The sequence below is a fragment of the Delphinus delphis genome, chromosome X (genome assembly GCF_949987515.2).
Source record: "Delphinus delphis chromosome X, mDelDel1.2, whole genome shotgun sequence".
NCBI lineage: Eukaryota > Metazoa > Chordata > Mammalia > Artiodactyla > Delphinidae > Delphinus > Delphinus delphis.
Window position 1 is genome coordinate 81,734,671 of NC_082704.1, and position 14,950 is coordinate 81,749,620.

At 40.8% G+C, this 14,950-nt stretch overlaps 1 protein-coding gene across 4 annotated transcripts in view; it reads left to right on the forward strand.

Annotated features, from left to right (window-relative positions):
- Positions 1 to 14,950, forward strand: part of PHF8 (PHD finger protein 8) — a 96,246-nt gene that overhangs the window by 40,362 nt on the left and 40,934 nt on the right. For 3 of the 4 annotated variants that reach the window (XM_060002129.1, XM_060002128.1, XM_060002131.1), the window contains exons 13-18: positions 911 to 1,213; positions 1,977 to 2,080; positions 6,313 to 6,491; positions 6,775 to 6,860; positions 7,373 to 7,506; positions 8,107 to 8,420. In XM_060002129.1, coding sequence (XP_059858112.1) covers positions 911 to 1,213; positions 1,977 to 2,080; positions 6,313 to 6,491; positions 6,775 to 6,860; positions 7,373 to 7,506; positions 8,107 to 8,420 — 1,120 coding nt within the window. The remainder of the gene's footprint in view (positions 1 to 910; positions 1,214 to 1,976; positions 2,081 to 6,312; positions 6,492 to 6,774; positions 6,861 to 7,372; positions 7,507 to 8,106; positions 8,421 to 14,950) is intronic. The other variant, XM_060002130.1, reaches the window with a different exon arrangement.

Below are 14,950 nucleotides of genomic sequence, written 5' to 3' on the forward strand. Positions count from 1 at the left end.
TTAATAGACTGCAGCAAAGAGAGAACTCAGTGTGGGCTGGTGAAGTAGCAAAGGCACCAGAGGAGAATTGGACTTGAGGAAGTTTCAACTTTCCTTTAGCTCAGAAGCTGTAAGGTTCCATTTAGTGCCCAGGATATAGGCACTAAATCTGTGCTGAAGGGTGGTCAGAGTGAGCTACTATGAAGTTGGGGTTCTAGCCTCACCTCTTGCAGCATGTTTCACTGCCTACACCATAGCTTACATTGTCCACCTCCTACCTCATTTTCCACCACTTCCATCTGTCAGAATCCTTCAGGGTTTTAGGCCTACCTTTTCTCTGGCTCTTCCCACTTAAACGAGTTTTATATACACAGAACTTTGGGCTGGTTGGAAGAGGACTTAAGAGATGGATCATATATTTTTCATTGGCTTTCAAATGTTTTGAAGCAATGAAATCCTTTTTTTCAAATGAAATCTTAATGTGGAAGCTCAATATATACAACCAATCAAAGCATAACTGCTATGAATAAGATGAAGGTGGGAGGCTAGTAGCAGAATTAGGACTAGAACCGCTCTCCTGCTCTCAAATCCTGTGGTCCTTAGAGTTGGAACCACACATTTTAGTACTCAGTTATTTTCTGTCTCATGTCAGCTGCACTTGGAGTCTTTTCCTTTCCGGTTTTGACAGTAGTGCTGAGCTTTTTCTCTGCTCGTCTTCTCCTTACTCGTCAATGGCTAGGTAAAGAAATGCCACCCAGTAAATTCTTGATGACTTATTGTGCCAAAACTAGGGTGTGCATAAGTGCATATGTGGAGCATCTTTAAGCCCCTTCATGGCAGTACCGCCAGTGCCATAAACAGACCTCTGCTCTTAGTGCAGAGTGAACCCTTGAGTGAGCTCTAACCCCCTCATGTACTAACACTCTTGTAGGATATCTTCCAACAGAACGTTGGGAAGACAAGCAATATCTTTGGGCTGCAGAGGATCTTCCCAGCCGGCTCCATTCCCTTAACCAGGCCAGCCCATTCCACTTCAGTATCCATGTCCAGGCTGTCACTGCCCTCCAAAAGTGGTTCAAAGAAGAAAGGCCTGAAGCCCAAGGAATTCTTCAAGAAGGCAGAGCGAAAGGGCAAGGAGAGCTCAGCCTTGGGGCCTGCTGGCCAATTGAGCTATAATCTCATGGACACATACAGTCATCAGGCACTGAAGACAGGCTGTTCCCAGAAAGCAAAGGTGGGTGCTGGCCCTTGGGTTCAGCCCAACCCTTTTGGGTCCCTTGGAAGAGCAGGGTATAAAAAGGATAGGCTCTCCTGTCCTCCCACCTCCCTTAGGGCCCCTGGTGTTTGGCTACCAGTCCCACTCATTTAACAGACATTTATTGAGATCTTGTCTATGCTGGGCACTGTGATAGGTGCTGTGGACATAACCCTCAAGAGGCTGACAGGCTAGTGAGAAAGATAGGCATAAAAAGAAATGAGTGCAATGAAGCGTTGTGGATGCCACGATCAAGGGTATGTGTGGGACCCTGAGACACGGGAGGGGATGATTCTATCTGGGTAGGGGCGATGGTCAGGAGCTCTTCTCAGTAAACATGACACTTGAGATGAATCTTGAAATGCTGGGATGGGAATGACATTTGAGAGCATGGTATAGGAGTGGCAGGTTGGAGTCTTGAACAGGTTCTTGAGAAAAGCCCTCCTCCAGGGCTCCACCTTGCTTCAAGATTGTGGTGCCCTCCATAAGCATGTGAAGATACTCCACCTCTTTTTAGGGAACATGTTTTGCAAGATGGATAGGTTTCCCCTGAGCCAGCCATACATTCTCAGCCTTCTGCTCCTGTGATCATTTGGGTTGGGGGTGGGGGGACAGCATAGCAGAAGGCCTTGGTTCAGGTGGTTTTGACAGTGAACTCAACCAGTGAAACCAGAGGGAACTGGTCATTCTGATTCACATGGGAGTTCCAGACAGGTGACAACTGAGCCTCCTCCTCCTACAGTTCAACATCACTGGTACCTGCTTGAATGACTCAGATGATGACTCGCCAGACTTGGACCTTGATGGGAATGAGGGCCCGCTGGCCCTGTTGATGTCTAATGGCAGGTGAGGTGGGGAGAAGAAGCAGAGATGCTGGGTGTTGGTGGCAATATGCCACTAAGACAAGGCATGGAATTGGGACCTGGGGCTGGGACATGGGTGAGGGAGGGACTGTGCTTGGGGAAATAACCAGATATTATCAGATAACATTCCTTAGTACAGAGAACCATGGTAGTGTTGGGGTGGGAAGGGGGAGAGGTCTGGAACTAATTGGCAATCCTGCGAAAAATCTTATATAAGTTCTAGAAATTTCAGCAAGTCAGTGGATCAGAACTGTTGGTGGGAATAGGAGGTAGTACAGCATACTGGTTAAGAGCATTAGTTTTTTATATACCTTTTGCAATTCAGTTTTTAGGAACTTATTTTGCAGAAATATTTGCACAGGTGTGTAAAGAGAAATATTTAGTAGTCACCGTATCATTGTAATAGTAAGCAATTGGAAACGTTCATCAATAAAGGTTGGATAAATAAATTATGGTACATCTATGGAATAGAATGCTGTGTAACTTAAAAAGAATGAGTTTACTATCTATTGACGTGAAAAGATTTCCAAGATATATTTTAAGTGAAAAAATCAGGTTGCAAGATAATATATAGGAATAGTTCATTTTAATTTTTTAAAAAAGCACGTATGCACATATGTGTGTGTGTGTAAAAAAGCAACATACAGACCTTTTCCTTTAACCTTTTTGAAGAGGTTTAAAATTTAATTTATGTGGTTTAAAATTCAAAAAGTGTGAAAGAATACATAGTGAAAAATTTTGCTCCCACTTCTCTCTGTTCCCCAGTTCCCCTCCGCATGGAAAACCAGTGTCAACGATTTCCTTCCAGAGATGTTTATACACATCCATGCAAATAAATATATTTGTCACATATTTTATACTTGTCACACCAAACTTGTAACAGTAGTTATCTCTAGAAAGTAGAATAGGGGAAGCAAGAGAGGAAATTTTCACTTCAAAAGCATTTGAATTTTATACAGTGAGCACATATTACTTTTCTTAAAATAATTTTTTTTTTCCGGTACGCGGGCCTCTCCCGTTGCGGAGCACAGGCTCCGGACGCGCAGGCTCAGCAGCCATGGCTCATGGGCCCAGCCGCTCCGCAGCATGTGGGATCTTCCCGGACCAGGGCACGAACCCGTGTCCCCTGCATTGGCAGGCGGACTCTCAACAACTGTGCCACCAGGGAAACGCTAAAATAATTTTTAACAGAATGTTTTCTAAAAGAATAAAATAAAAGCACATCTTGGCAAAAAGCTCCAGCTTGGGAATCAGACAATCCCGAATTTGAATCCCTGCTCTGTCACGTATTTGCTATGTGACTTTGACAAGCTAATTAACGTGTCTGCACCTCTCTGTCCTCATTTTATCTATTCTATAGATAAAACTTATCTTAGGGTTGTTGAAGGACTAAATGAAGTAATGCATGTAAAGTGCCTATCACAGGTTCTGGCACATAGTAAATGCTTAATAAATGGTCGCTCTTATGAATATGATGAAGTTGAAGATGAAAGGTGATGGTGGTGGTGGTGATGATGATGGTTGTGGGTATGGCCAGAAGCTAAGTAGGTCATCAGAAACCCTCAAACATGTAGGGAGGCAAAGGAAGACAGTAAAAGTTACCATCTGGACACTCAGAACACCAGACAGGAGCAGTCAAGAGTTAAGTACAGAGTATGAACAGTGTAGGAACATAAGCGACAAGGATACGTTAACAGCCTTTTTGTAGGAAAAGATTGTTTTCAGATCCCAAGGGTGAGTGTAGTAGGTCTACCTGGCCGGGAAATAAGGGAAAAGGGAGTGTGAGGGCAGGGCAGATTCTGAAAGCAGCAGAGCTATCCTTGTTAATTGAGAACATAGTTACTGAAGAATAAGATTAGAGAGACTGTTGAGCATTGCCTTTGTCTAGAACCCGTGGTTGGTCTGCTGGGGAAGAGAAAATTGAGAGTCCTAAGGGTCCAGCCTATAATGGCTATTGAGGACACAATGAGACATTTTTCCCTTCCTCACCAGTCTTTCTTGTGCTGCTTGTTACCTTTTTGCACCTGCCAGAGGCTGCTGCTAAGTGAACCTAGGGAGTGAAGGTATAGAAATATTTATAGATGATATGATATTATGTCTGATCTTTTCTCCAGAATAATGCCATGTTTTGTGGGGACTGAGGTGTAGATGAAACAAGATTGGCTGTGTGTTGATAATTGCTAAAACTTAGCTGGGTCATAGGTACATGGGAGTTTTTAATATTTTATATATGTTTGAGATTTTTCATTATTAGAAGTTAATAAAAGATCAGGGTTAAATAGCTACCATTTATTGAGCACCTGCTCTGTGTCAGACTCTGTCTTAGCCATTTACATACATTATTTTATTTAGTCCTCACAACAACCCTGAGGGTAAGTGTTGTTATCCCCATTTTACTAATGTGGTAAAGTGAGGCCCAGAGAACTATAAGATTAGCTACCATTGGGCCACTTGCCATGTGTCAGTCTCTACATTAGCTCATTAATCCTCCCAGCAACCCTATGAGGTAGAAAACAGCTAATTCACTAAAATCCAGTTCACCAAATGACTGTTTGCTGAATGTGTCAAGTGTACTGATTTACCAAAAACTTGTTTCTCTTAACTGTAAGGCTTATTTGAGCAGTCTGTACTGGTTAATATTGTTTACCATGTGTAACAGGATTATTTAAGCCACTTTTGAGTTCTTTCTACTTCCTTTATATATTTTAACAGCTTTTTTGAGGTATAATTTATATACCATACAATTAACCTGTTTAAAGTGTACAATTAAATGACTTTTAGTAAATTTAAAGAATACGCTGCCATCACCACAATATAATTTTGGAACATTTCTATCACACCAAATAGATCCCTCATATCCACTTACAGTCAGTCCTGGTTCTCTTCCCCAGGCCCAAGCAACCACTAATCTACTTTCTATCTCTATGGATTTGCCTTTTTAGACACTTCATATAAATGGAATCACACATATGTAGTCTCTTGTGTCTGGCTTCTTTCACTTAACAATGTTTTTGAAGTTCATCCATCATGTAGAAGTATCATTAATTTCCTTTTTATTGCTCAGTAGTATTCCATTGTGTGGCTATACCACATTTAGTTTATCCATTCACTAGTTGATGGTCATTTGGATTGATTATGCTTTTTGGCTACTATGAATAATGGTGCTATGAGCATTTGAGTACTAGTTTTTGTGTGGACATGTTTTTGTTTCTCAGGAGTAAAATTTTGGGTCATATGGTAACTCTGTTTAGCTTTTTAAGAAATTGCCAAAATTTATCCCAAAGCATGTACCATTTTACACTCCTAGCAGCAATTATGAGTTTCTCCATATATTGACTAATGCTTGTTATTGTCTGTCTTTTTGATTATAGCCATTCTGATGGATGTAAAGTGGTATCTTATTACGGTTTTGATTTGCATTTCCCTAATGACTAATAATGTTGAGCCATTTATATATCATTAGAGAAATGTCCATTCAGATCTTTTGCTTACTTTTTAATTGGTTTTGTTTGTCTTTTGTTGCATTCTAAGAGTTATTTAAATATTCTGGATACAAATCCTTTTCTAGATAAATGATTTACAAATATTTTCTCCTAGTCTGTGGCTTGTCTTTTCATTTTCTTAATGGTGTCTTTTGAAGCACAAATGTTTTGAATTTTACCTAATCTCAAGCCACAAAGATATTTTCCTATATTTTCTTCTAGAAGTTTTATAGTTTTAGCTTTTACATTTAGATCTATGATCCATTTTTAATTTTTGTGTATGATATGAGGTAAGAGTACACATTCATTTCTTTGCATGTGATATCCACTTATCTCAGCATCATTTGTTGAAAAGACTATTCTTTCTCCACTGAATTGCCTAATAAGCACCTTTGTCAGAAATCAACTGACCGAAAATTTAAGCGTTTAGTTCTAGGCTCACAGGTCTGTTCCATTGATGTGTATGTCTATCCTTATGGCAATATCACATTACCTTGATTACTGTAGCTCAATTTTGAAATTGAGTAGTATAAATCCTCCAACTTTGTTCTTTTTTGAAATTGTTTTGGCCATGTTAAGTCCTTTGTATGCCCATGTACATTTTAGTATCAGCTTATTAATCTCTACAAAACTAGATGGATTTAGATAGGATTGCATTGAATCTGTAGATCAATTTGGGTAGAATTGCCATCGAGTGTGACTGTTTTTATGTTCACCTTCACTCTCTCTCCAGTACCAAGAGGGTAAAGAGCTTATCCAAGTCTCGGCGAGCCAGGATCACAAAGAAGGTAGACAAGGCTAGGCTGGTGGCAGAACATGTGATGGAGGATGAATTTGACTTGGATTCAGATGATGAACTGCAGATTGACGAGAGACTGGGAAAGGAGAAGGCAACCCTGATAATAAGACCAAGTGTGTACTTGTTCTTTTTCTTTCCTGCCCTGCCCATTTCAGTTTGTTTTTGGTCTGCTTGATAGACTCAAGACCTTAGGCCTGAGCTTGTTGACATTCTGATTTACCAGCTCTGTAGGCTTCCATGTGTCCTTTGCTCTAGAGATTTATTTCCTAACCTCCCTAAATTACTCGTCTGTGGTCATTACTTTCAGGAAAATTATAGTCTTATTCTCTTTCCCCTGGGTGTTTGGCTCAGATGCTAATCTTAGCTTCATGATAAGTGCATTCCATTGCTTTCTAGAATTTCCCCGAAAGTTGCCCCGTGCGAAGCCTTGCTCTGACCCCAACCGAGTTCGTGAACCAGGAGAAGTTGAGTTTGACATTGAGGTAGGGGCCTGCCCTGTTTCTAATCTTCTGCTCATTCTGGTTACATAGACAGAATACAGATTGTCATTCTAGTTGAGGGTGGGGGAGAGATCCTATGCATTCCATTCCTAAAATATTTATAAAGTGAAAGATTGTGGGCTAAGTGTTCCTGAACATATAAATGGAAGATTATACTTTAGTTGAAATATTTTTAAGATTCTTTAATATAGAGTAGAATAAAAGGCAGTGTGATGTAGCAGAAAGAGTATCTGATTTGGAATATCTGATTGTGACTTTACACAAATTATTTAACTTCACTGAGCCTTAGTTTCCTTATCTGTAAAATGGGAGTTAGACTTGCCTCACAAAGATGCTGTGGAGATTAAGATGAAAGAACAAATATTCTGCTTAGTAGTTGGTAGATACTTGGTGCTCAGAAGATATTAGTATCAGGAGTGAGACTGTCAACCCTTTATTGGGGCCTTACCAGACCAACCCTGGGCAGCTGAGGTGATATCCTTTTTCTCCAACAGGAGGACTATACAACAGATGAGGACATGGTAGAAGGGGTTGAAGGCAAGCTTGGAAATGGGAGTGGAGCTGGTGGAATTCTTGATCTGCTCAAGGCCAGCAGGCAGGTGGGGGGACCTGACTATGCTGCCCTCACGTGAGTACTGGCTTTTATCTCCCCTTTCTAGGTGTTCAGACAGCACACATCCCCACCTGCCACCCAAAGGGCTAGGTCAACCAATCAGTAGATATTAATTGGGTCATTTAAAGGGACAAAAATTAGCCAGGGCATTTGGGCTGAAAGAATAAAGTAGACATGAAATCTGTCCCGAGGTACTTAATATCTGACCGAGAGAGGATAATACGGACTTCAAGGGTAATAAGTTTGGGGGTTTTTGGAAGTTAGAAGAGGCATGGAAGGAGAGCTGGGCCTTTTCTGGGCCTTGCTTTAAGAAAAAAGAAAAAGGAAAGAATGCAGCATTGGTGAACAGGAAGGGAGGGGCACCCCTCTTTTTGCCATCTTGCCTGCTGTCTATGGAGAGACGAGTCAAGAAGGACTGGCCTTTTTATGAAAATAGTCTTTGATACTATTTTGATCTTTAGTGTGGTTTCTGGTTTTTCGCCTGGGATGGTTCTCTCCTCCTTCCTCCCACCCTGACCCCGGCAGCTGTTGTCCCTCCTCCCTGACTCTTCTGATGACTGATTTCCTCTGACAACTAGAGAAACTCCCTCAGCATTTCTCCTCTGTCCCTTGCAGCGAGGCCCCTGCCTCTCCCAGCACTCAGGAGGCCATCCAGGGCATGCTGTGCATGGCCAACCTGCAGTCCTCATCATCCTCGCCAGCTACCTCCAGCCTGCAGGCCTGGTGGACCGGGGGGCAGGACCGAAGCAGTGGGAGTTCCAGCAGTGGGCTGGGCACAGTGTCTAGCAGTCCTGCTTCCCAGCGCACCCCAGGGAAGCGGCCCATCAAGCGGCCAGCGTACTGGAGAACCGAGAGCGAGGAGGAGGAGGAGAACGCCAGTCTCGATGAACAGGACAGCTTGGGAGCATGCTTCAAGGATGCAGAGTATAGTAAGGGCAGCTAAGCACTTGAGTCCAGGCCAGGAGGGCTCCCCACTAGCCCCAGTCTCAATCCCAAATCCAATCCAGGACAGCCTGTAGTGAGCAAAGGCCTGGCCTTAAACCTGATACTTGGTTTTTCTGTGCCGTATTTTCTTAATCCATAAAATGGGGATATCTCACAGGTTGTTGTAAGAATTAGAGATGATGCTTGCACAGAGCACCTGGCACCGTGTCTTGTTCATGGGAGGCCCTCAGAAAATGGTAGCTATTATAATTAGCTATTAACCATTTTTAGCATTGTCCAATCTTCGCTGCTGGTGACTCTTTTTTCCCTCTTGCCTATTTTACTTCCATTACCTGTATCATTTGTGTTATGTGTCATTCAGTTCATCCCTTGCAAAGGTTTATGATGACTTTTCGGTGGGCTTTTCACATTTAATAGATGACTCCTTTTTTGTAAAGTAAACTTTGTTGAGTACTACAATGTATGAAGCACTTTTTTGTATAGTGCAGCTGACTTTAATGTAGGTTTTTGTTTTAATATTATTTAAAAAATTAATCCTCATTGACCAAAATTAGAACAAGACAGAGAAGGCAGAAATTTCCTTTGACTAACACTCTTCCCCCTCTGAGAAAGGTTATCCAAAGGTAACCTTTGTTATCAGTTTGATGTATACCTTTTATTTTCTTGTGTTTATACCCATATGTAGACATAAATAGATAGAGGTATAGTTTGGTTTAGTGTGTGTGGTTCTACAACTTACTTGGATATCTTTCAACATCAGTACCTAGAGATACATTTCATCAATGCATTGAGATCTACCTGCTGCATAGTAGTCTGTAACATAGGTATACCATCATATGTTTAACTATTTCCTACTGATTATCATTTAGGTCGTTTCTAATTTTTAGTGTTTTGAAAATTCTTATAAATAACCTTTTGTGCCCATGTGCCCGTTAACATTTCTGTAAGGTAGCTAGACCTGCTGAGTTGAAGGTATGTACAACATAAATGTTGATAGTGCTGAATTCCTTCCAAAAAGGTCAGTATATGAGTGGTGTATGAGATATACCTGTTTTCCCACAGCCTTACCAACAGTGGATGTTATCAGCCTTTTTAATTTTGGCCAATCTGATGGCAAAAAATGGTGTTGCAGTTTGTTTGTTTTATGTTTATTGACTCTTCCTTTCCCATGAATTATCTATTCAGTTTTTCACTCATTTTCAGGATGTTAGTTTTTCTTATTGATTTGTAGGAGTTCTTTATGTATTCTAGATTTGTTGGAGTGTTTTTTATATATTCTGCAAGTATTGAAAAATATTTTCTCTTAGTCTGTTGTTTGTATTTTAATTTTACTTATGGTATCTTTTAGCATGTAGTAGATTTCAGTTTTTACATAGTTGTCTTTATCAATTTTCTTTTGTATTTTATGTTTTGTGTAAGAAGAATTTCTTATATTTTCACCTAAAACTTGTACAGTAGTTAAAATTTTAGCTTTTTTTCTGGAATTAGGTTTTGTGAATTGTGAGAGGTAAGAATCTGTATTTTTTCCCACATGGATAGTCATTTTCCCCAATACCATTTATTGACTAGTTCATCAATTATCCTCCTGATCTGAAGCTCCGCTTCTGTCCTAAACTAAATTCCCATATATATATGGATTTGTTTTTCTTTTTTCCTTTTTTTTTGGGGGGGGGGTGGGTCGCGCTGAGCGGCTTGTGGGATCTTAGTTCCCGACCAGGGATTGAGCCCACCCCCTCGGCAGTGAAAGTGCAGAGTCCTAACCGCTGGACTGCCAGGCAATTCCCTGGGTTTGTTTTTCTACTCTGTTCCCAGTTCTGTTCCTCAATAGCTATGTAACCTTGGGCAAGCTAATTAACCTCTCTGTGATAATAGTACCTACCTCATAGGTTGTTGTGAGGATTAAATGAGTTATACATAAAGCACTTAAAACATTGCCCAGCACATGGTAAGTGCTGTGTGTTAGATGTTATTAATATTCTGTTCCATAAAACCAACTTGTCCACTCATGTGGCACTACCTCATAGGTTAGTTACTCTAGACCTTGTGTCTGGTAGGGCAGATTCCCCTCTGCATAACTTGCTTTGGACCTGAGGAGAATACAGATGTTCAGCAAGCCCATCATCTCTGGGTTGAGCTGTGATTGGTCTTAGTTTGTTGCCAAGTTTCCCTGGCTATCCATCTTACCTTCAGCAGACAGTCACATTGACCTATAGCCAAGGCATCTGGACCTGGTCTCACTAGTCCTACCTCAGGACAAACAACTCACTCAACCTCTGTCTGCTTCCCCCTATCCCTGCTTTGCCCAGCAACACTAGAAAGGCAGTTTAATGAGGAGGTACCCAACTACTTGTTCTTATTTTTCCAGAATTTCTAGGCCATTATTGAGCTTTTTCTAGTCCAGATGGATTATAGAATCAACTTGTCAAACTCCATGAAAAATCCTATTAGGATTTTTTATTAAGATTGCATGGCATTTGCAATTTATGGATTAATTTATGGAGACTAACATCTTTCATCAGAGCCCTTTCTGCTACAGTGGGATATACACATTTCTGAAAAATGTCCTGAAGATTTGTACACTAAAAATAATAGGGCTTACAAGAAAAAGAAAGGGGTATACCCCTCAAAATCTCTGTGGCTTTGAAGCCAAAACACTGGCCCAGATAATGACAGTCCTAATAGTAATCCTTGCCTGGTTAGAGCCCATCGTCATTTGCACCCAGCATTGTAGTCAGTGGATCCTTTGTAGCCCTAAACTCTGCCTGGGCTCAGGTTCCTCCTTCCAGATGTTGGTTCTTGAGGGCATTTGCTTACGATAAATAGCAGCTTTATCAAATTAAAATCTGATCCAGAGCCTAGTCGTCAGCAGTCTTTTGTTGTTGTTGTTTTTATTTTTTTAAATTATTTATTTATTTTTGGCTCTGTTGGGTCTTCGTTGCTATGCACGGGCTTTCTCTAGTTGTGGTAAGCAGAGGCTACTCTTTGTTGTGGTACGTGGGCATCTCATTGTTGCGGGTGGCTTCTCTTGTTGCGGAGCACAGGCTCTAGGTGCGCGGGCTTCAGTAGTTGTGGCGCACGGGCTCAGTAGTTGTGGCTCGCGGGCTCTAGAGCGCAGGCTCAGTAGTTGTGGCACACGGGCTTAGTTGCTCCGTGGTATGTGGAATCTTCCCGGACCAGGGCTCAAACCCGTGTCCCCTGCATTGGCAGGCGGATTCTTAACCACTGCACCACCAGGGAAGTCCTTTGTTGTTTTTAAACACAGGGGAAAGTGTCTTCACAACGTCTTCAGCTGCACTCTCCACCATCCTCCTCTCCCAACAGAACTTAATTTTGTAGAAAACAAAGCCACCATTTACCCTTCCTCTGACGGGAGGCACTATTGCAGGATTTTTAGCTTTTGTGTGTAGGTCTTCATATATAGCTAAGGTTTTCTCTGAAATATGAGAAAACTCACCACTGATTGGTTAAAAACAACATGCCAGGGAAAATTGCTTTTGAACCAGTGCAACTTCTGGATGACATTGCTATCATTCTGCCATTTACCTTTGAGCAGCCACAAAACAGGCCATCTTGTCCTTCTGTCTTCAAACATGGTCTGCTATTTATTCAGGCTTTCTTGTATATCTCTTCTTCAGTTTATTACTAGGTATTTTATTTTATAGTTTCATTCCTATTGAAAATGGCATCTTTTTATCTATTATATTTTCCAATTGGCTGTTGCTAGTATGCAGGAAAATAGTTGATTTTTCTATATTGATCCTGTGTTGGATTGCCTTATATGCTCTTATTAGTTCTGTTAGTTTTTCAGCTAATTGTCTTGGGCTCTTGAGGTAGGTGATCTGTGTCCCCTATCTTAGTTTGCTAGGGCTGCCATAACAAAATACCACAGACTGGTTGGCTTAAACAACAGAAATTAATTTTTTCACAGTTCTAGAGGCTAGAAGTCCAAGATCAAAGTATTAGCAGGGTTGCTTTCTCCTGAGGCCTCTCCTTGGCTTGCAGATGACCTCCCTCTTGCTACTTTTTCACATGGCCATCCCCTGTGCACATGGGCCCCTGGTGTCACTCTCTATATCCTAATCTCTTCTTAAAAAGGCACCAGTCAGATTGGCTTAGGGCCTATCCTAGTGGTCTCATTTTAACTTTCTTTCAAAGCCTTATCTCCAAATACAGTCATATTCTGAAGTACCGGGGATTAGGAATTCAATATATTTTGGGGCGGGGGCACAATTAGCCCATAACACCCCCTTTCTTTCTGGTATTCATACCTCTAGATTTTCCTAGTTTTATTACAGTGTTGAGTAGTAATGGTGATAGGGGGCATCCTTGTGTTGTTTCTGACTTTAAAGGTAATGCTGCTAGTGTTTGTCCACTCAGTATGTAGGGCTCTGTAGGTCTCTGTTAGACTACTGTCATGAAGTTCAGGGGAGTTTGAGAAGTTTTTGTTTGTTTTAAAATCCAGAGTGGAATTGGGTTTTATCAAATGATTTTTGGGCATCTTTTAATATAAACACATAGTTTTCTGTTAATTTGCTAATGGTGATTTACATTAGTAGAATTACTGGTTTTGAATTGATATTTCCTTCTTGAAATTAGCTGTATTTGGTTGTGGTGTTTAACATAGTTTGTCTAGTTTATTTGATGATTTACTAATTATCTCCAGTGTTTGGTGTTTGTTTACTGTTAATTTCTGGTTTTATTTTATTCCTTTTTCTTAATGTTCTTTGTACAACATCTTGAGTTGAAAGCTCTGTTCATTTATTTTCAGTCTGTTTTCCCTTTTGATAAAGGGTTTTGTGTGTGTGTGTGTGTGTGTGTGTGTGTGTGTGTGTGTGTGGTATGCGGGCCTCACACTGTTGTGGCCTCTCCCATTGCGGAGCACAGGCTCCGGACGCGCAGGCTCAGCAGCCATGGCTCACAGGCCTAGCTGCTCCACGGCATGTGGGATCTTCCTGGACCGGGGCACGAACCCGTGTCCCCTGCATCGGCAGGCAGATTCTCAACCACTGTGCCACCAGGGAAGCCCGATAAAGGGTTTATTTTTTAAATTAACATTAAGTAAAATTGGCTTTGTTGGTATACACATGCTTAGATTCTTGTAACCACCATCACCACCACCACAATGAGTAGAACACAGAACCCCTCCAGAGTCCCTTATGTTATCCCTTAGTAGTCATGCCCTCCCTCTACCCCTAACTCCTGGCAACCACCATTCCCCATCACTGTGATTTTGCCTTTGCCAGAATGTCATATAAATGGAATTATACAGTATGTAATATGTTGAGACTGGTATCTTTTACTTAGCATAATGCCTTTAAGATTCTATCCATGTTGTTGCATATCAATAGCTTGTTCTTTTTTGTTGAAGAATAGTTTTCCATTGTATGGATCTACCACAGTTTTGTTTTGTTGTTTTGGGCTTTTTTGGCTTGCCATGCGGCGTGTGGGATCTTAGTTCCCTGACCAGGGATTGAACTCATGCCCCCTGCAGTGGAAGCACAGAGTCCTAACCACTGGACCGCCAGGGAAGTCCCACTACCACAGTTTCTTCATCCATTTACCCACTGAAGGACATTGGATTGTTTACAGCTTTGGGCGATTATGAATTGAGCTGCTGTGAATATTTGTATGCAGGCTTTTGTGTGAACATGAGTTTTTATTTCCCTAGGATAAATACCTAGGAATGGGATTCCTGAACAACGTGAGCAGTGGATGCTTTAACTTTATTGGAAACTGCCAAACTGTTTTCCAGTGATTGTGCCATTTTACATTCCCACCAGCAATGTGTGAGAGTTCTAATTGCTCTGCATATTCATCAGCACTTGGTATTGTCAGTATACTTATTTCAGTCATCCTAATAGGTGTGTAGCAATATCTCATTTAGTGGCTCATCTGATGGCTAATGATGTTGAACATCTTTTCATGTATTTATTTGCCAGTCATATACTCTTTTTTGAAATGTCTAAACAGGCACTTTGAACAACTGCTGCCTTTTAAAACATTAGGTTGTTTCTTAACTGTTGAGCTTTGAAAGTTCTTTATATAGTCTGGATTCAAGTCTCTTGTCAGATAAATGATTTGCAAATATTTTCTCCCAGTCTGTGGCTTGTATTTCATTCTCTTAAGACTTTCTTTCTTAAAGTAAACACTTTCACTTTCTAGAAAGTCCAGTTTATCAGTTTTATCTTTCATGGCTTATGCTTTTAGTGTCTTATTTAACAACTCTTTCTGTAAACTCAGGGCACAATTTTCTCCTTTTTTTTCACCTAAAAACTTTATGGTTTTAGGTTTTACATTTCTATCCATGTTCCATTTTGACTAAATTTTTACATAAGGTATGATGTTTAGATTGAGGTTCACCTTTTTTTTTGCATATGGATGTCCAATTGTTCCAACACCATTTCTTGAAAAGACTATTTTTTATTTTATTTTTCTATTGACTCGCATTTGTACCTTTGTCAAAAATCAAATGACCATATTTGTGTGGCTCTGTTTCTGAATTGTTCTTTTCCAT